The 19,437-nt window shown below is 43.1% G+C and overlaps 1 protein-coding gene across 2 annotated transcripts in view; it reads left to right on the forward strand.

Moving 5' to 3' along the window:
• SUPV3L1 (Suv3 like RNA helicase) overlaps positions 1 to 18,540 on the forward strand; it is a 39,099-nt gene extending 20,559 nt beyond the window's left edge. For both annotated transcript variants that reach the window (XM_019484381.2, XM_059729889.1), the window contains exons 8-15: positions 3,224 to 3,315; positions 4,319 to 4,499; positions 4,897 to 4,990; positions 6,177 to 6,396; positions 6,816 to 6,896; positions 8,320 to 8,496; positions 17,404 to 17,552; positions 17,984 to 18,540. In XM_019484381.2, coding sequence (XP_019339926.1) covers positions 3,224 to 3,315; positions 4,319 to 4,499; positions 4,897 to 4,990; positions 6,177 to 6,396; positions 6,816 to 6,896; positions 8,320 to 8,496; positions 17,404 to 17,552; positions 17,984 to 18,476 — 1,487 coding nt within the window. In that variant the 3' untranslated portion in view covers positions 18,477 to 18,540. The remainder of the gene's footprint in view (positions 1 to 3,223; positions 3,316 to 4,318; positions 4,500 to 4,896; positions 4,991 to 6,176; positions 6,397 to 6,815; positions 6,897 to 8,319; positions 8,497 to 17,403; positions 17,553 to 17,983) is intronic.
• Positions 18,541 to 19,437: the final 897 nt, after the last annotated feature.

Raw genomic sequence — 19,437 nt, forward strand, 5'->3', positions numbered from 1 at the left:
TTCACAAATTTAATTTATAGAAAGGGCTCTTTACAGAAAGTTGCTTATCTAATGTCATTCGTCACATTTACTTTTGTTTCTGTAAATATTACCTGAATTATAATTTTAAATGCATTTTATTACTATGTTAACACTATCTGCCTCCATTTACTTACCTGTTTAATTAGTAGAAAGCATCACTTTCATATATTTATAACACTTTTGCATAAAAAATGTTACATAATTATTTAAAATATTATGACTTTAGATGATTCTTCAAAATTTTAAGTTTTTAAACGTTGGTAATTGCATGCAGCATTTCTATAATCTTACATTAAATGACTGACTTATAGAAATGGGATTTTGTCAGAAAATTTATTTCTTACAGGAAAATTATTTTTTAGATGAATTTTCTAATTTTTTCAACATTAAACTTTGATTTTTTTTTTTCAAAATCTGAAATATCACATTTCTGAATGTGGTCTTCCCACCTTTCCTTTCCACTTTGACTCTTCAAAATATCACCTCCTTTAAAAGTTCGAATGGATGAGAAAGGGATTTGGTGGTAGGGGTCTGCTACAGACCCCCACATCAAGGGGAAGAAATAGATACAGGGCTCCTGAGGCAACTCTCGGAGACCATAAAAGCTAGAGAGGCGGTAGTCATGGGGGACCTAAACTACCTGGACATCTGCTGGGAGTCACAGACAGCAAAGTCCCACCGCTCACACAGGTTTCTAACCTGTGTACAGGACCTCCACCTGACACAGGAGGTACATGGTCCCACTAGAGGGAATGCCATACTGGATCTGGTATTGGCAACGGGGGATGACATGGTAGGGGACCTACAGATCGGTAGCCATCTGGGGTACAGTGATCACCTAATAATAGGATTCACCATAAGACGTCAAGTGGGTAAGGTAACTAGTAGGGTGAGAGTGCTAGACTTTAGGAAAGCTGATCTCAATGAACTCAGGCGATTAGTCAAGGACGCACTGCAGAGTAGGAGTTTTGAAGTGATGGGAGCCCAGGAAGGGTGGGTGTGCCTTAAGGAAACAATCCTTCGGGCACAAAGCAAGACAATCCCTGTGCAAGGTAAAAGAGGGAAAGGGGCCAGGAGGCTTCCCTGGCTGACCAGAGAAATCCAGGGCAGCCTAAGGGCCAAAAGGGGAGCGCACAAAAAGTGGAAACAGGGAGAGATCACCAAAGACGAATATACCTCCTCTGCTCGTGCTTGTAGGGAGGCGGTTAGACGGGCCAAAGCTACCATGGAGTTGAGGATGGCATCCCAAGTAAAAGACAACAAGAAATTGTTTTTAAGATATATAGGGAGTAAAAGGAAGACCCAGGGAGGAATAGGACCCCTGCTAAATGGGCAGAAACAATTGGTGACGGACAGAGGGGACAAGGCTGAACTCCTCAACGAGTTCTTTGCCTCAGTGTTCCTAAGCGAGGGGCACGACAAGTCTCTCACTGGGGTTGTAGAGAGGCAGCAGCAAGGCGCCAGACTTCCATGCGTAGACCCTGAGGTGGTGCAGAGTCGCTTGGAAGAACTGGATGCCTTTAAGTCGGCAGGCCCGGATGAGCTCCATCCGAGGGTGCTGAAGGCACTGGCCGATATCATTGCAGAGCCACTGGTGGGAATATTTGAACGCTCGTGGTGCACAGGCCAAGTCCCGGAGGACTGGAAAAGGGCCAATGTGGTCCCCATTTTCAAGAAGGGGAGGAAGGAGGACCCGGGCAACTATAGGCCAGTTAGTCTCACCTCCATCCTTGGCAAAGTCTTTGAAAAAATTATCAAGGCTCACATTTGTGAGAGCCCGGCAGAACAAATTATGCTGAGGGGAAACCAGCACGGGTTCGTGGCAGGCAGATCGTGCCTGACCAATCTAGTCTCTTTTTATGACCAGGTTACGAAACGCCTGGACACAGGAGGGGGGGTGGATGTCGTATACTTAGACTTCAGGAAGGCCTTCGATACGGTATCCCACCCCATACTGGCGAACAAGTTAAGAGGCTGTGACTTGGATGACTACACAGTCCGGTGGGTGGCTAATTGGCTGGAGGGTCGCACCCAGAGAGTCTTGGTAGATGGGTCAGTTTCGACCTGGAAGGGTGTGGGCAGTGGGGTCCCTCAGGGCTCGGTCCTTGGACTGATACTCTTTAATGTCTTCATCAGTGACTTGGACGAGAGAGTGAACTGTACTCTGTCCAAGTTTGCGGATGACACAAAGCTATGGGGAGAAGTGGACACGCCGGAGGGCGGGGAACAGCTGCAAGCAGACCTGGACAGGTTGGACAAGTGGGCAGAAACCAACAGAATGCAATTCAACAAGGAGAAATGCAAAGTGCTGCACCTAGGGAGGAAAAATGTCCAGCACACCTACAGCCTAGGAAATGACCTGCTGGGTGGCACGGAAGTGGAAAGGGATCTTGGAGTCCTAGTGGACTTCTCCGCAAGAGAAGGTTGAGAGGTGACCTTGTGGCTGCCTATAAGCTCATCACGGGGGCACGGAAGGGAATTAGTGAGTATTTATTCACCAAGGCGCCCCCGGGGGTTACAAGAAATAATGGCCACAAGCTAGCAGAGAGCAGATTTAGACTGGACATTAGGAAGAACTTCTTCACAGTTCGAGTGGCCAAGGTCTGGAACGGGCTTCCAAGGGAGGTGGAGCTCTCCCCTACCCTGGGGGTCTTCAAGAGGAGGTTAGATGAGTATCTAGCTGGGGTCATCTAGACCCAGCACTCTTTCCTGCTTATGCAGGGGGTCGGACTCGATGATCTATTGAGGTCCCTTCCGACCCTAACATCTATGAATCTATGAGAGAATTTCTAACTTCTCCATCCTTGAAAAAAATGACGAAAGGCTGATGACAAGAGGTAGTTTTACTTTTCTCTTTGCAAATGAAGCAATGAAACCTTGGGCATACATTCATGTTGTTAATAGCTGAGTTTTTGCAAAGTGAGAATGTCAGCAGAGACTTAATTTTTGGGATTTAAAATCATTTATTTAATTAGCAAGAATCCTGCCATTGAAGGCATTGCACTGTGGTAATTTTGGTACCTTGCTTCAGGTAAATTTGTGTTGCTGGTTACAGAGGAAAGCTAAAATCAGCAAGGGAAAAATTCATTCATGTGTTCTTGGGTAGTTTTGTCTGTTTTTGTAATTATCTGTTGGTTATAGTTTCTGTTAATTTGTCTAAACACTTACCTTTTAACTCTTTACCTAACTTCATTTTTTTCAGGGATCCCTGCAACAGAAATTCACATTTGTGGAGAAGATGCTGCTATTAATTTCATAACAGAGCTCATGTATACAACAGGAGAGGAAGTGGAGGTAGATTTACTACTTTTTTAAAGTTGGCATAAAATTGCGTACAAAACATTTTAGGATGTCTTTTTGTTAAATGCCATTTACAACAGTGCAAGTGACTGCTATAAACTTGATTTGAGAAAATACTGGTTGGATCCACTGTACCTGGCTAACATTTTGATAAATATAGCCTCCATTTAATTTCTAAATCAACGGGAGGATTCCCAGAAGTGCTACAACACTAACGCTTTTGAGGGAAAAAAAGAATTATACCATTAATAAGGAAACAGTGGGTGTTTTAGTTTCCTTGATTTTCCAAGAGGGTGGGCTATATGTCTGCAGTGACTTCATATATTTCCCTTTTTGTAGAGTGCAATGCCCTCCTTTTGCTCATGTCACATTATTGTTATATATTTTCCCTTAAGAAACCAAACAGTAGAAAGTGGATTTATCTCCAGGGAAAAATTATCGAAAAGAAATAGATGAATTCCATTTATCCACCTTCATGGAATCACTTGTCAGGCAAGAAAGAGTCTTCTCTAGTATTTTACAAATATAAATCCTGCTCTTGCAGGTAACCTTTCTGGGAGAATCCAGCAGAAATTTTGCCCAATCAGTGGCTTGTGAAATCTCTTGTTTTGCAAAATGATGGTAGCTATAATCTTTGAATAGTTCCTGTATTAGACATTTCTTTCTTCCTGGATATTGATGTTGTCGCAATTAACTAGTATGCCTGCAGTGTAACCCAATTCAGTGCTAGAAAATGGTTTGTAACTTCTGAATGCTGTAAACATTTTAAAGTATTCTCTTTGGAAATGCTCATGAGAGGTCCATTTTGGGTTGGATGGCAAAAGGAACATACGTCAGAAAGAGCAGTTGTTATTGTCTTCCTGGTACTTGCCTTACTGGGATAATGAGGCACTTCTAGAATCTTGGGGTTCTGATTACAGACTGAGTAAAATTTCCAGATGTTACAAATGTTGCAAAGAATTTGCGTCTCCCATTAACAACCACTGTTTAATCCTAGGTCAGAAACTACAAGAGACTTACGCCTGTAACTGTGCTGGATTATGCCCTAGAATCTTTAAATAACCTTCGTCCTGGTGACTGCATTGTTTGTTTTAGTAAGGCTGATATTTATTCTGTGAGTCGACAGATTGAAGCTCAAGGATTAGAATGTGCTGTCATATATGGCAGTCTCCCACCAGGTAAAATACTAACTTTATTTCTTTTAAAAAGAGAAACTCCTGTTTGTTCCTGCTCCTATGAAAAACATTTACTAAAAAGACTTAAAATATTTCCATCTGTCTATCTAGATGCTGAGTTAGAACTAGTAACAAGTTGACTTCCGTTGTCCAGCATTATAATAATGGAATTGGACCTATGTTATTTGCACAAATCCAAAAATACATTATTTTATTTTGATTAGTTTGTGGAGGGACTGATTCACAGCTGTAGGAAAATTAGAAAAAAATAATGTTGATTCTTCAACCGTTTCTTGTTTTGTTAAATTACATCTAATGTGGGGATATAGTGATTTTTACATTTTATTTTGATGGGAAAATTCAGCTACTTAAAATGTACCCATTACTGATTCTGTTCTAGGGACAAAACTTGCCCAAGCCAAGAAATTCAATGACCCTGATGATCCCTGTAAAATTTTAGTTGCTACAGATGCAATTGGAATGGGGCTCAACTTGTAAGTACTATGAACAAATTAAGACTAATATGTTACATAGCTTTGTTTTTCCCAGTTGTGGATAAAGTGTTAAGTGCCTTTTATGTGCACAGATGTCTGAACAATGTGGTGATTAACTTGACTGGTTAGATCTAATAATAAAATTTATCAAACTGATTTACCATATTTATCTCAATTCAAGGCGACTTCAAATTTAAGATAACCCCCATAATTAGATTCTAGACATGGAAAATCATAAATGTGTTTTTTAATTTTTATCTGTCCAGTACTATCTAGTTATTGGTGGGTCCTCTTCATTTCATCCCACTCACCACTGCCACAGCAAGGAAGGCAGTGACTGGGGGCCAGGCAGCTTGCCCCAGGCCTTTTATCACCCCTTCCTCCCCACCACTTGCCACCTGTACCTGCCCCTCTGTTTGTCCCCCTCTGGTGTCTGCCCATAGTGCCCTTCCCTCCAGTCCGCTTCCTACTCTGTGCCCTGAGGGCATGTAACACCCAGTCTGGCTCTGGCCTCTGGCCCCAGTTGGGGCTGGAGCTGGTGCAGCTCTCCCCACCACTCTGCACTCTCCTTCCTCCTCCCGCTCCCTCCCATTTTGTGTCCCTCTTTCCTGTGCTCCCCACAGCCCCATGCTCCCCTTGCTCCCTGCACCCCCTGCCATGCTACATTAGCAACCCTGGCTCCCTCTAGAACTGCAACAGCTGCTTGCCTGGCCCATAGTTGAATCTAAGATGAGGGTTTTCCCCCATTTGTAATGGGGCAGCGGGGAGAACCTCCTGCCAGATCTGAGTAAATATAGTAGTTTTGATCATTTAGACCTGGTCTTGCAGGTTCTGATTGGGAATGGGATTTAGCTGAAGGTGGGGAATCGTTTCAGAAATCTGCTGTCAGTACCAAGTTTGAAATGTTGTAGGTTTTTTTATGATGTGGTAATTATTGGATTCTGAGACTGCCAGTGACTGAATGGACATGGAAATATAATTGCCCTTTGCCTTTCTGCTAGAACAGATTGATGGCAAAGTAAGTAATTCATTTCTGTTCCCATGCTGTGTCTATTCTGTGGCTAAATTGCACTTGTCATGAAGACTAAATTCACATTAAAATAACATCCATCATCCAAAGACCTAACAACTTTTCACAAAGAAAGGACCCTGCCTGGATTTATTTTGTGTTTGTTTAAACTTTCAGGAGTATAAAAAGAATAATTTTCAACTCTCTAGTAAAGCCGAGTATCAGTGAAAAAGGAGAAAAAGAAATGCAAGCAATTACTACTTCTCAGGCTCTACAAATTTCAGGCAGAGCTGGAAGATTTAGTTCTGTGTTCAAGGAAGGAGAAGTAACTACAATGCATTGGGATGATCTTAGGCTTCTGAAAGAAATTTTGAATAGGCCTGTGGACCCTATACAGGTAAATGGCTTAATATTCTGATTTTAACGACGTACTTGGAAACTGCATTGGTACATTCTTGTCCAGTATTGCACACTGTTAAATCTAAGTTAGAAAAGCAACTTGTGCAATGCTGTCTTGACTCTGAATGTGGGGGACACTTGCAGGTTCCATAGATTTGCATGTCTCTTTCATGCTGAGCCTGCTTTTCACAATTTCTCTCTGCTTGAACTTTGTCTTTCATCAAATTCATCACAGTAGTTTAGTGTGGCTAATTCTTGGGAATACTTTGATTACTTGCATTTTATCTTGCAAGAACTTGCTTTTCGGAGACACTAAGTTTAAAGGTTTGTTTGTTTGTTTGTTTATTTATTTATTTATTTATTTATTTTAATGAAGATTTAGTGAAAATTCTTTTTTTTTTCCCCCCTCCCCTTTAGGCAGCTGGTCTACATCCTACTGCTGAGCAGATAGAATTGTTTGCGTACCATCTCCCCGATGCCACTCTGTCAAATCTCATTGTAAGGCTGATTTGATTTATTAAAAAAATAGCTGTCACCTTTAAAAACCCTTAAATGTTGAAATAGAATATAAACTTTACAATAGTGAGCAGAGAAATAGTTAGCATCTCTACCGTATGTTCTGTTTTACAACAATCCAGTGTAACTCAAAAGCCAAGTTGCTGCTTTGTGGGTTTTATCAATCAATTTATTTTTCTTTCTGCCCGTATAAACACTTTTCATGTCACTAAGGATAAGGAAGTCTCCAGGTACTCTGTATGTGTGTGCGCGCGCACGCAAGAGCATTAGCTGCAGCAACCACTTTTTATGTTCCATTAAGAGGACATTTTTTGTTAGAAATGTGGATACAGCTGTTTGGCTAAAATATATATCAGTATATTTGTGGAAATTCCTTTAAAATAAAACTGGCTACCTAGATTTTGCTCTGTCTGGAAGCTGCTGCTTTTTTTTCTCCTCTTATGATCTTTGTTCTTTGAGACGATGTCTTTGCTTAAAAAATGGTCATGTGTATTCTGTTGGAACCATTTGATCCTATCCCTATTTGATTTCAATTTAGCTCATATGAGAAGTGAATTAATTTATGTTCTTCAAAGTGCACACCTAAATATTTTTAAAAATGCTAATGGAACCTTTAATTCTGTGTTTTAAAAACATCATTTAGATTAAATTCTTCAAAAAGGTGACCAGAATTTTAGAAAAACTCCGAAATATCTGAGAATTGTCAGGGTGTGACAAGGTTTTTATTAGTTGACAGTACTAAGTTATTTAAGTATAATTTCCAATCTTAGCTGCATTGTAATAGGGTCTATTGCACCCACACAAAGGCTTCTATAAAAATCTCATGCTAATAGAGGAAGAGCACAAACTTCTAAGCTTTTTTTTCTACTTTCTAAGATGTTCCCTGCCCCACCCCCACAAAAGAATGTTTCAAACAATCTTAATCTCTTGTAGAATTTTAGTTACGTTGTGACTTCTTCCATTTTCCTGTAGTAGATCTCAAATCCTAAAGCAAAATTAGGAATAGTTAAATGATTGAATTAGATATTTTTTTTTTTTTTTTATTGCAAAGGATATCTTGCAGGTTTATCATCATTCATCAACATGACCCAACAGATTATTAGTGTAGAAACAGCTAGCAATATGTGAATGGGTTGTATGCTCCTATAATACTGTGTTAGCTATAACTTTTTCAAATGTTCTGTTTTTTTAATGAACAATTAAGCCCTCTCTCCTGCTTCTGGTTGAGAGAGCAAATACACATAGTTAATATATAGGTTAAATTAGATATTTTTAAAACTGTCTTTTCAATACAATCAGACTTCAAAAGACCTTACCAACCGTTGGCTAGACTATTTGAATACTGACAGCCTTCCTTTGTTATAACTTCAACTAATAATTGTATTTTACTTTTAAAAAAAAATAGGATATTTTTGTGAGTCTCTCACAAGTGGATGGACTCTACTTTGTCTGTAATATTGATGACTTCAAATTTGTAGCAGATATGATTCAGCACATTCCTCTAAATTTAAGAGCAAGGTACGTGTTCTGCACAGCACCAATCAACAGGAAACAGCCTTTTGTCTGCACCTCACTGTTGAAGGTAAGTCTGTTAGATATACAGTGTTTATAATAGACTAGATCAATCTTAACAGAATATATTTTTTTCCTGATTGTTGCACAGATGGTATTTTAAATGTGTTTTTAAAATGGTCGCAGGGAAGTAGAAATACCTTCTAGGTGGAGAATTATAAAGAATATACAGTGGTATCTGTATAGTTAATATCAGTGTCACAACCCAGTGATTTTGGTGCCTTGGCACGATGGAATTTTCCTGCCACATGAGAGCCTCTTGCAAAGCAAAGGTTTTCTGTTGCAACAGAGAAACCCCGGTGCAAGAGGGTTCCCGCCATTCGGATGCAAATTTGTGCCTCGCTATTGGCCAGTTCTAAATTATTCCTACGTGGCAGCTAGTAATTGGCTTGCTAGCCGTTTTAAAATTTTGCACGACTTCCGCCCAAGTTGGAGAACTTTGAGCACGCTGCAGAGTGCTTCTAAAAGAGATCTGACTTGCGGCTGAGCTGATCGATAGCCTGATCACCTATCGATTCTTCTCCCCGTCGCCGAGCGCAATCCCAGACGTACCCTTTCCCCGCCGGCTTGATTTGTGGACGGATGAGCTAGCCTGAGCCTTGCCAGCCGGAACAACTAACATAGTTGTTCAGACGACCGGACCGTTTGCGTCGCAACCACAAGCGGTGTAAGTAAAGTTTTACAACCATTAAGCTTTGTCCGCCTCTCTGTTCACCAGCCTGCCCAACGAACGAGTAATTATTAGATCACCTCGAGTCGGCTCTGGCCGTCCGAGACATGGGGACGAGGATGGGATTAAAGGGCACGGTGATGGAGAAGAACCTAATCGGGTGCTGCCCCTGGCGCACTGGGACCCGCCACGTAGAGAATGCCAACGATCTATGGGCGCATATCGCTTACCACCAGGCGGTAGAAGGGGATGAAAGAAATATTGATGGTTACTTCTCCGTAAAGAGGGAAGAAGCCGTAGTGAAGGAATGGAGAACTAAGCTATCCCTTGGGGAGTTCGGATGCATAATGGGGAGCGACTGGGTCTATTATCGACCTCCGGAGGAAACCTCAACCATATCCTTAGCCAGGGTGAAAACGCGGAAGGCAGAAAAGCTGACCCCCACTCAGGAGTTTGCTCAATGCATTCGATACTTAAGGGAAGGAGGGGAACCCACCCCCACGGACTGGTTCAACTGTCCGGATTTGGTGCCTGAGTCGCGGGGCCATGAGCTCCTCATTCAGCTCCGGGAGGATTTGGAAACTAAGGGCTGTCATGTGCTGAGATGGGGTCTAACTAAATGGAAGAAGGGAAAGATGATGAATGTGCTGTTCCGTACAGTAGCGGGTCTACTAAGGGAATACGCAAATTTAGAGGCACAGATGCATATGGCGGGTAAGGAGTCGCTGGAGCGGACAGCAAAGAGCTCCGGAGCGGCGCTTATCAGAAGCGCCGGCCGCATGATGCCGCTAGCAGAAAATGGCGCCGAAAGAAGCGTGAGCCATCCGGGGAACCCGGAAAGGAGGGGCGGAGTTTCAGAAGACCCGGTGGGGATCCACCTAGTGACTCCACCCCCTGAGGTGACGTTGTTCCCAACAGCCCCGCCTCCTTGCCACGGGGAGGGGTCAATGGGAGGAGGGACGTACCCAACGCTCCCAGATGAAGAATTTAACTCTCTCTCTGCCGCAGCTCGCCCGATAGCTGTGATGAAGCATGTTGCGGATGAAGAAGGTACTACACGTACCACTGTTATCTCTCGCACACGCGCCCGACCAGAAATTCAGGAACTTTGTAGAGAATCTAAAATAAAACCAGAAGAAACCTTGGCCATGTGGTTAGGACGATTAATAGTGGAATTTGGATCTGACACCTTAGACAAAGAGGAAGCGAGTGCCCTGACCCGACAAGCGGCATGGAGCGGAGGGCAAGCTACCGACTTGAATGTGGTCACAGACGGTGCCCACTGGCCCATCCCGCTCCCGGCGCTTGTAGTAGGACAGGTAACCCACAAATTTCACAGCTGGCACAAAGGTCGTCCACAGAAGGCTACTGCAGAGCAACTCCTCCTGGCTATAGTTGGGGTGTCTTATCTCTTGTGGAGCCCGAGAACGAATCCAATGGGACTAACAGCCGTCCAACGCAAAGAGAGATGGGCTCGTCACCACCTGTCGGACCCTGGGGCAATTCCAACGCCCCTGGAAGCTATAGATGCCTGCGTGGAGGTATACGGAGGAGCAAATGCTGTTACACTCCGACTCTTTTTGAACCCAATGGCAGGTCAACCAGTGGGAAATCTCTTAGGCCATCTCCCACGACTACAGGCGCTCATGAAGCAAGGTGAAGGAGCTTCTGATAATATAAGGGACCGATCTTCAGCATACCCAACCGAAACACTAAGACCTAGACGTCAAGAGTATACCCCCCGGCGAGAGCCATGGTGGTCACCTCCAAGAACCCCGAAGGAAAGAACAACAAAGGAAAAGAACATGTTTGGTTTTCTTCTTGCCCACTCCAGACTCACAAAGACTCAGTTACGAATTTTGGGAGAAAGGGGCCAGTCTCGTCTGGCCGAAGCGTTAGGATTCAAATTCGAGGACCCACCAAAAAACGAGTAATGGCCGTCGGCTCTGCCGGTGGCCTTCTCCAGCTCAAACCTGACCCCACTGATTCTCGACCATACGCCGAACTCACTGTTTACAACCCTACCGATCTGGATGACCAACAACAAGCATTCTTCCTTCTCGATACTGGAGCTCAAACCAATGTGATTACCTCGATGATGCCTCACCAAAAGACCACCAAAATGATCAAGGTACAAGGGCTTAACACTATCGCCATCACAGCGAAGGTCAAGTTTTGGGTCCAGGGCCACCGATACCCCGTAGAGGCTGTCCTAGGGGGCATCAACATTTTAGGGATCCCGGGGATAAGAGCACTTGACCTTAAAGAACAAGTGCTACAAGCATTACCCATTATTATCCCAGAACAGGATTGGCATTGACCAACGCTTCGTAACACCTCCACCTGGCGATATCGACCAATCCCAACTAAGGGTCCTCTAAAACAGTCCCTTATTGACCTCCTGCAGCGACTCGAGCGACAAGGCTGTATTAAGACCGTAACAGCCAGCACCTACCTGTCATCAGGATGGGGAGTTGCGAAACCTGGAAAACCTAACGAAGCCCGGCTAGTCGTAGACTATTGAGAGGTTAATAAAAGATGTCAAGTACTTCAACAACCTAATCCTTCTACTCTGCTACAATGTATGTTTGAGATGGCACAGTTCCAACAGAATAAGTGGGTCGGAGTCACATTGGATCTAAAAAACATGTTCTTTTCCATCCCGATAACTGACCCGGAAGGAATACTAAATATGTATATTGATGGCATCATGTACAGGTGGACGGTCTGTCCACAAGGATATCGCAACTCTCCATCACTAGCCACTGGTGCCATGAATAATACCCTAAAGAATTTTCAAGCTTCATACTCTCTTCCCCCAGAGAAGGAATTGAAAATTTGGAGTTATGTTGATATTGCCATCATGGGTCGTGATAGTTTCGTAGTTGCTAGTATAGTCAACCAACTAGTCGCTCACCTTCAAAGTGAGGGATGGACGATCAACGAGGAAAAATCATGCCTACATCCTGTAGATGACATTACGTTCCTTGGTACTCGATACATCGGTTCTATCTGCCACGGAATCTCGCATGAGGGTCCTAACATAGATCCATTAAAAACATTCCTTCCTACTACTAAGAAGCACTTTCAACAGCTTTTGGGTCATTTGAATTGGTATCGGCATTATATTGGACCTAGTGATTTGGCACTCCTCACCAAATGGCAGCGACAGATCCGTAACAAATCTCGAAAGTCTACGCTCTGGACGAAAGGAGATCAGCGGAACCTGCTTCGCCTGCTAGCCATGGTTAAAGATACACAACTCCATGCCATTGATCTAGGTGAGTCACTAGCTATAACCCTCGGGTTCACCACCAACCACGTGTGGACTGTTGTGCATAACTCTCGCGATGAGCTGGTATACATGGCCCATAAGACGCTTCAAGTGGCACAACATGGATATGGAGCTGTAGGAAAAATCCTCCTAGCCGAACAACTGGTGGAGCCATTAGCAAGGGGGCATGGGACGTTACGCGCTCCCGGTGCCACATTGTTACCCTTGCTGGATGTGGAAAGATTCGACCCACATTTTCAGGGGGAGTCTAAGACCTGGAATACGCTGGTGCTTACCCACCATTACAACTGGCATTGCTGGAGGTTGGAAGACACGGCACCTGATCCAAGCCCAGAAGATGAGGAGAAGGTCCCTACACTGTATGGAACTTCTGCCCTGGCGTGGATGGCCTCAGATGGAACCTCCTGACATGGCGGAGGCTATGGGTACTATTGCAAAGCTTGTAACGATAGGGAAATATTTCAAGCTGACCCAGATGATAATTCGGCCCAAAAATGTGAATTATTAGGATTTCTCAAGGTACTAGAACATTGTCTGACACGTCATAATGATACACTTCCCATTCCAATCATCGCAATTGATTCGCACTACATTTATAAAATCCTTACCGGTACAGCTTTTCCCTCCAAAAATTTGAATGATTGGCAAGACATCTGGAAAACGTTAACTAAATTTGTACGCCTCCCGTTGGTTAGGCACACTAAGTCCCACCGTCCGGATACTGATCCAGTACATGAAGTCATTGATAAGCTCTTAGAAGATCCACTCCGGACCGATATAGTCCTGCCTATCACATCTACCTCTGGTCCTGAAGTAAATCCATTCCTCGCGTGGCTTCACGAAAATTGGGGTCACCCAGGACCCACGGGCTTGCCATCAACGTTGGTGCTGAAATCTTACGGAGCCGGCCTCATACGGAGCTCGGCGCGATTGGGAAAAGGTAGCTCAGGCCTGTGAGATATGTGCAAAAGAAAAGTGCCATAGAACCAAACATCAGCTCGGAGCTTTTGATTCTTCACAGTTTCAGGCAGGAAAAGTTTGGCAGGTAGATCTGCTAGGGCCCCTCCCAGGGTCTAAGCTGCCAAATAAAGGACTAGTTGTTGTCGACTTGGGAACAAGACAGTTACAAGTTATTCCTTTATGAAAAAGCAATGCCACTGCTGTTATTTCTGCCTTAGCTGCTGTTTTTGCTACCTGGCAACCCCCTCATGAGATTCAGTCTGATGGGGGACCCCCTTTTAACTCTAACGCTCTAGACAAACTTGCTCGTCTTCATAATGTAGCCTGGCATCTTCATCTGCCATATCACCCGCAGTCCAGCGGCGTTGTGGAAAGACACATAGGCCTGTACAAAGAACAACTTCATCTCAGAGGAGGAGGAACGTTTAAAAACTGGACTAAATTCAATCATGACGTTCTCATCTCACTGAACAACACTAAACCGTTATGGGACGAAGCTAATGTCCAGAAACCCACACCTTGGGAACCCAAGTTCCAGCCAGATGAGTTAGTGTGGATCTCAATACCTCACCCCCATCAATCTCATCCACAAGTTCACAAAGGAACAGTTCAACGATTGGGACAATATCCTAATACCTATTCCGTTCAATTAGAAGAAAAGCCTGATCGTCCTCCTATTATCGTTCATCACAACTGGATGACCCGCCGTTCTGATGTTCACCCAGTATCCTTACAGTAAATCCAATTATGAGTCTTTTGTTTTGCGTTGTTGTTTTCTTTCTTCACAGGTCTAACCCCAGAAAAGTAGTAATCCACAACCGCCCGATTGTGAGATTTGTCGAGCACCAGACTGCAGTTCGTTCGAATCAATAGAGTGATGGTTGTGAAGGAGACACTGAGACGGCGAACGTCCATTCACTCAGGACTTGCTATAACACTATTTTCTCTCATTTTATTAAGTATTTTATTGACATTGTCTGTTAATAGGAGAAAACGAATTGACTACTAGACAAGGGGAGTCCCAAGCAGATGTTCTCCAATCAGATGATGATCAACAGTTGTTGTTATATGTTCAACGTTATTGTATTTTGTAATTTGTTGAAAAGACCGGTCTATAAAGTTGTTTGTTTATATATATATATTTTATTGGTTGTTAAAGCTTTGCCAGGTCAGTAAATCCCGAAACAAGGATGCCGTATGATGTGCTCGTGTGTCTAAAATTCCAGTTGTGCCGTCGGCAAGGGGGCATGTCACAACCCAATGATTTTGGTGCCTCGGCACGATGGAATTTTCCCGCCACATGAGAGCCTCTTGCAAAGCAAAGGTTTTCTGTTGCAACAGAAAAACCCCGGTGCAAGAGAGTTCCCGCCATTTGGATGCAAATTTGTGCCCTGCTATTGGCCAGTTCTAAATTATTCCTACGTGGCGGCTAGTAATTGGCTTGCTAGCCGTTTAAAATTTTGCGCGACTTCCGCCCAAGTCGGAGAACTTTGAGCACGCTGCAGAGTGCTTCTAAAAGAGTTCTGACTTGCGGCTGAGCTGATCGATAGCCTGATCACCTATCGATTCTTCTCCCTGTCGCCGAGTACAATCCCAGACGTACCCTTTCCCCGCCGGCTTGATTTGTGGACGGATGAGCTAGCCTGAGCCTTGCCAGCCGGAACAACTAACATAGTTGTTCAGACGACCGGACCGTTTGCGTTGCAACCACAAGCGGCGTAAGTAAAGTTTTACAACCATTAAGCTTTGTCCGCCTCTCTATTCACCAGCCCGCCCAACAAACGAGTAATTATTAGATCACCTCGAGTTGGCTCTGGCCGTCCGAGACAATCAGTAATAAGTACTTTTTGCTCTGGGAGCCCAGTTCTTATTTTGAGATATGAATTAAAATAAACAATATTATTTTCCATGCCCTTTGCTTACATCACAGAATCTTGTAATTTTCACAGTGGATAATCCCTGAAGTAGTAATGGTCAGGGATAAGGTGCACAATTAGTTGCAGTATTACCTTTGCACAACCCTTGCTAGCAGTAGCTTGCCTACAGTCAGAGAGTGGCACTAGCATTTCATTTTTCTGAGCACCAATTTGTAAACTGGAAGAGTTATAGGCTTATACTTGAACACTGATGTGTTAAACTCAAGTAGTGTATAAAAAAACCGAACAAAAAAGCAGGTACTTACTGACCCAATACATTGCCAGTTCTTTCAGGCATAAAACTAGATCATAAGTCCATACATGATCAAATTTACTGTGCAATCTTGTAAAGCTTAGCTTGAGTAATCATACCCTATCCAGTAGCTTTGCAGAACCAAACAATTGCTTTGTGTTCCTCGTTAGCTTTTCAGATAGTGCCTCCTTTATTTTATCTTACTGTCTGTAGAAACATCTTTTTCTATAGTTAACCTTTAAGTTAAAATTTTAACTTTAAATTTTGTCTCATGTCAATGAATCAGTTTGTCTCTGGGTTGGGTGAAAATATAGACCTATGCTTTAAAAAAAAGGCTAATGACTTCCCACAAATTTGAAGGGCTTGCTTGAACCACTTAAAAGGGCTAGATCTTTGACAAATGATGAGCACTTCACCTAAAATCATTAAACGCTTCTGAAAATTGAAGGCATAATTCTTACTTGACTGACTTGTATGTTTCAGAGTGGCTGAATTATTCTACAAATTCATTTTTAGTGGAGAATAGTGCCATTATTATATTGGGGAATGAGTATCCAGCATCACTTTCTCAACTCAGAAAGAGGCTCTGAAATAAGCATTGTTCAGTAGAACATGAGCAGGCTGCTAACAGATTTAAGACAATGGACAAAGGTCTGTGTGGCTGACCATGTTAGGGAAGATCAACCCACAAAAGCTCTGCTCTGTTTTTCTGGATAGCTTGTACCTTTTTTTTTTAGCTGTGTGCATGGTCCACATACAAATTGTGTTAATGAGGTTCAGAAGGAGAGGGCTGGCTCCAGGATTGAATAGTTAAATAAAAGAATGCGTGTCATCTGAAGAAAATTTTGTCCCGCATAAATCAAAGAATGCATTATCCAGAATATCACATGCAGACCAACTTTAGAAATATCACTTAAAGTACTACAGCTACATAATTATTGTACTGAGTTGTTTTGATAATTTCATTCCTTATTCTCCAGTAACTGTTGCCTGTTCTAAGTCCATATAATAGAGCCCGAGATCACAGAAGTGTATGCAGCCTTGTTGATCAGATTTTGTTTGGTGAAGTACTATAGACAAAATGTTAGCTTGTATTTGTGAGGGTTTATTTTCCATTGGTGTACAACCTAAAGGCTTATTTGACATCTTATAGGTTTTTGTGTATATTTACAAAGTGGTAGTATTTTTAATTCATGCTAACAATACGATCTGTTCCATGGTTTTTTGAGAGAAAATTTGGTGTAAGAATTTAATACAGGGCTGTCCAAATTGTAAGTGCTCAGGGCCCCATGCCTCATGGGCTGCATAATGTGGGGGGGGAGGGAGGGGGCAGCACTAGTGGGGGCCACAAGCCCTTCAGGTTGCATGTGCATGCATGTGGGTGCTCCTCACCCTTCTCAATCCCACTGTCAGGCCTCCCAGCTGCACCATGCATGCAGGCAGGCTGCCTTTGTACTGTGCGTGTGTGCAGGCAGGTACTCTCTTATGCATTGTGGCACCGTGCCTCATGCTCAGCTCCCTGCAGACTTCACTGCAGCATAGTGCTGTATGGGTACTTTGGGCTGCCAGCACCCTCTGGCGCAGGGGCATGCAGCAGCAGCCAAGGGAGGGAGGGGGAGTCCTGAGACCTTGGATGCTGCTGCAGCCCAAACAGTAGGGGTAGTAATGTCCATGTGGGAGCTGCATGTTAACCTCTCAGGCTGTGTCCAATCCCACGGGCCACCAGTTAGACAGCTCTTGTTTAATAGATACCTCTGTTGTAAATGCATTTGGTTCTCATTTCCCTCATTAATATCAAACCCTCTTGAATTTGTTTCTTAAAGTTTGCAAGACAGTTTAGTAGAAATAAGCCTCTGACATCTGATTGGCTCTGCAAGCATACAAAGTGGCCATTCACCCCACCAGGGAACATCAGGGAACTTGTACACCTGGAATCTGTCCATGATGTCTTTGACCTGTATCTGTGGTTAAGGTACTGAAACTTTAAGATTTATTTTTGTTTTGTCCTAATTATGGCAGTTTGGAGACCCAGGGAAGACATACTGTCAGTCAGTCCAAACTTAGCATTATTTGGGGTCACATGCCTTGTCCTCCTAGGTAATCTTGGTGGAACTCCAGATGCAACTGCTTAGTCTGCAAACAATAGGTTCTACAGAATTCTATTTAATTGTAGAGTTGATGATACATAATATGATACAGTATCAAGAGGCTCATTGGTGGGAGCAGATTGAAAAATATTTTTCAATTTCAGCCTTTTGCTACACAACACTTAAATACTATATACCTGAGAGACAAACTTGGTATCGACTTGTTCCAGTGATATATAGTAATACTTATGGTAGTTCAGTTTTAAAAACTTGTATTTTTTGTGTTTTTCCCCTGTCCCTCCCTCTACCCTTTCAGTTACCGATTTATGGACATGTTCCTGGATATTGACAAGGTAAAAGAGATCCAAAAAGAACTAGACAAGGTTATACAGGATGGTGTGCGCAGCATTATAAGGCTTATCAGAGCTTCAGCAGCTCATATTTCTGATTCTCTGGCTGTACCAGATAACTCTCCTTGGAAAAAGGCTGAAGTTAACAACAGGATATTGAGCTTTGAAGATCTTCCGGTAGAAAACCAAGAACAGCTCCCAAGTGACAGGAAGGTCCCAGGACAGAGAAGAATGAGGGGATCAAAAGCTTTGGGTAACAGACCTGCTGAAGTACAGCCAGATGTGGAAAACTATGGACAGGATTCTCTTGCAACCAGGCTAGTGCGTGGAGGACACCTTTCCAAAGAAGTGCTGAAGCAGTTGGAGAAAGAGTGGCAGATTAAGTACAGTAAGAAAAATGTCCCTGCTACAAAGAGAAATCATCAGAATGTTTCAAAGGGGAGTGTGATAGAGAAGTAGTAAAATCATGTCCTAAATCTATGTAACTTTTATTCACAAAATAAAAAGTACTTTAGTAACCTTTCTTGGCATTTGTTTGATTTTTACTAGTGCAGTTTCTCAGTAACTTTTTTTTTTTCTTATGATGGTTTTATGATATTTATGCCTCTGGCAGATATTACAGTTAAGACCACAAGTACCTTATGAATTGGGCCATAAGTAGTACTCCTGCCACACATTCAAGGAATTTAATATTGCGACAATGGGAAACCGGCCACAAAAATATTCCACACACAACATGTAACCTTTTTATGGCTGGTTTCCATTACACCTTATACTAAAGATGTGGCAGGGGAACCAGAGCCAGCTGAAGGCTGCAGTGCAGAGTCTTGAGCAAATCCTAGTGCTGAATGTCTGGAACTGGCTTCAGTGCTGCCCTGGGGTTGGGACTGACAATCAGCTGATTATCGGTCCTAGCCTCAGGACTGCATCAGTCTAGAACTGGCTCTGGTGCATTCTCAGGGCTGGTGCATTCTCATCAGCTGATTGTTAGTCCCAGCCATGGGACTGGTCAAATTCAGTCAGACTGTGTGTACTTGGCTTTCAACCTGCTGGTGCTGGAGTGGCCAGGATCTTATGCTTCCCCTACGCTGGCAAGTAGTAATGGCACCGCTGGGATTGATCCCTGATTGCAAAATAGTGCATCCTGCCATGGATCCGTGGTGTGGTGGATGGCATGATTGACGTTGTGGATCAGATCCATTTGTACTGTTAGTTAAACATGAGGCAGCAGTTTTAGAGATGGAGTCTCATAAGCTGAATAGTTATTTTTATGAACTCTGATTTTGTTAGCTTGTTCCACACTTTCACACATTCATGACAGCATAATAAAACTACTGTGTTCCAATATGAACGTTTGTTTTTAAAACATCTTTGCAAAATACACTTGCATCACAAATAGAGATCAAATGTTTCCCAAATA

This window comes from Alligator mississippiensis, chromosome 6, assembly GCF_030867095.1.
Source record: "Alligator mississippiensis isolate rAllMis1 chromosome 6, rAllMis1, whole genome shotgun sequence".
NCBI classification, from domain to species: Eukaryota; Metazoa; Chordata; order Crocodylia; family Alligatoridae; genus Alligator; species Alligator mississippiensis.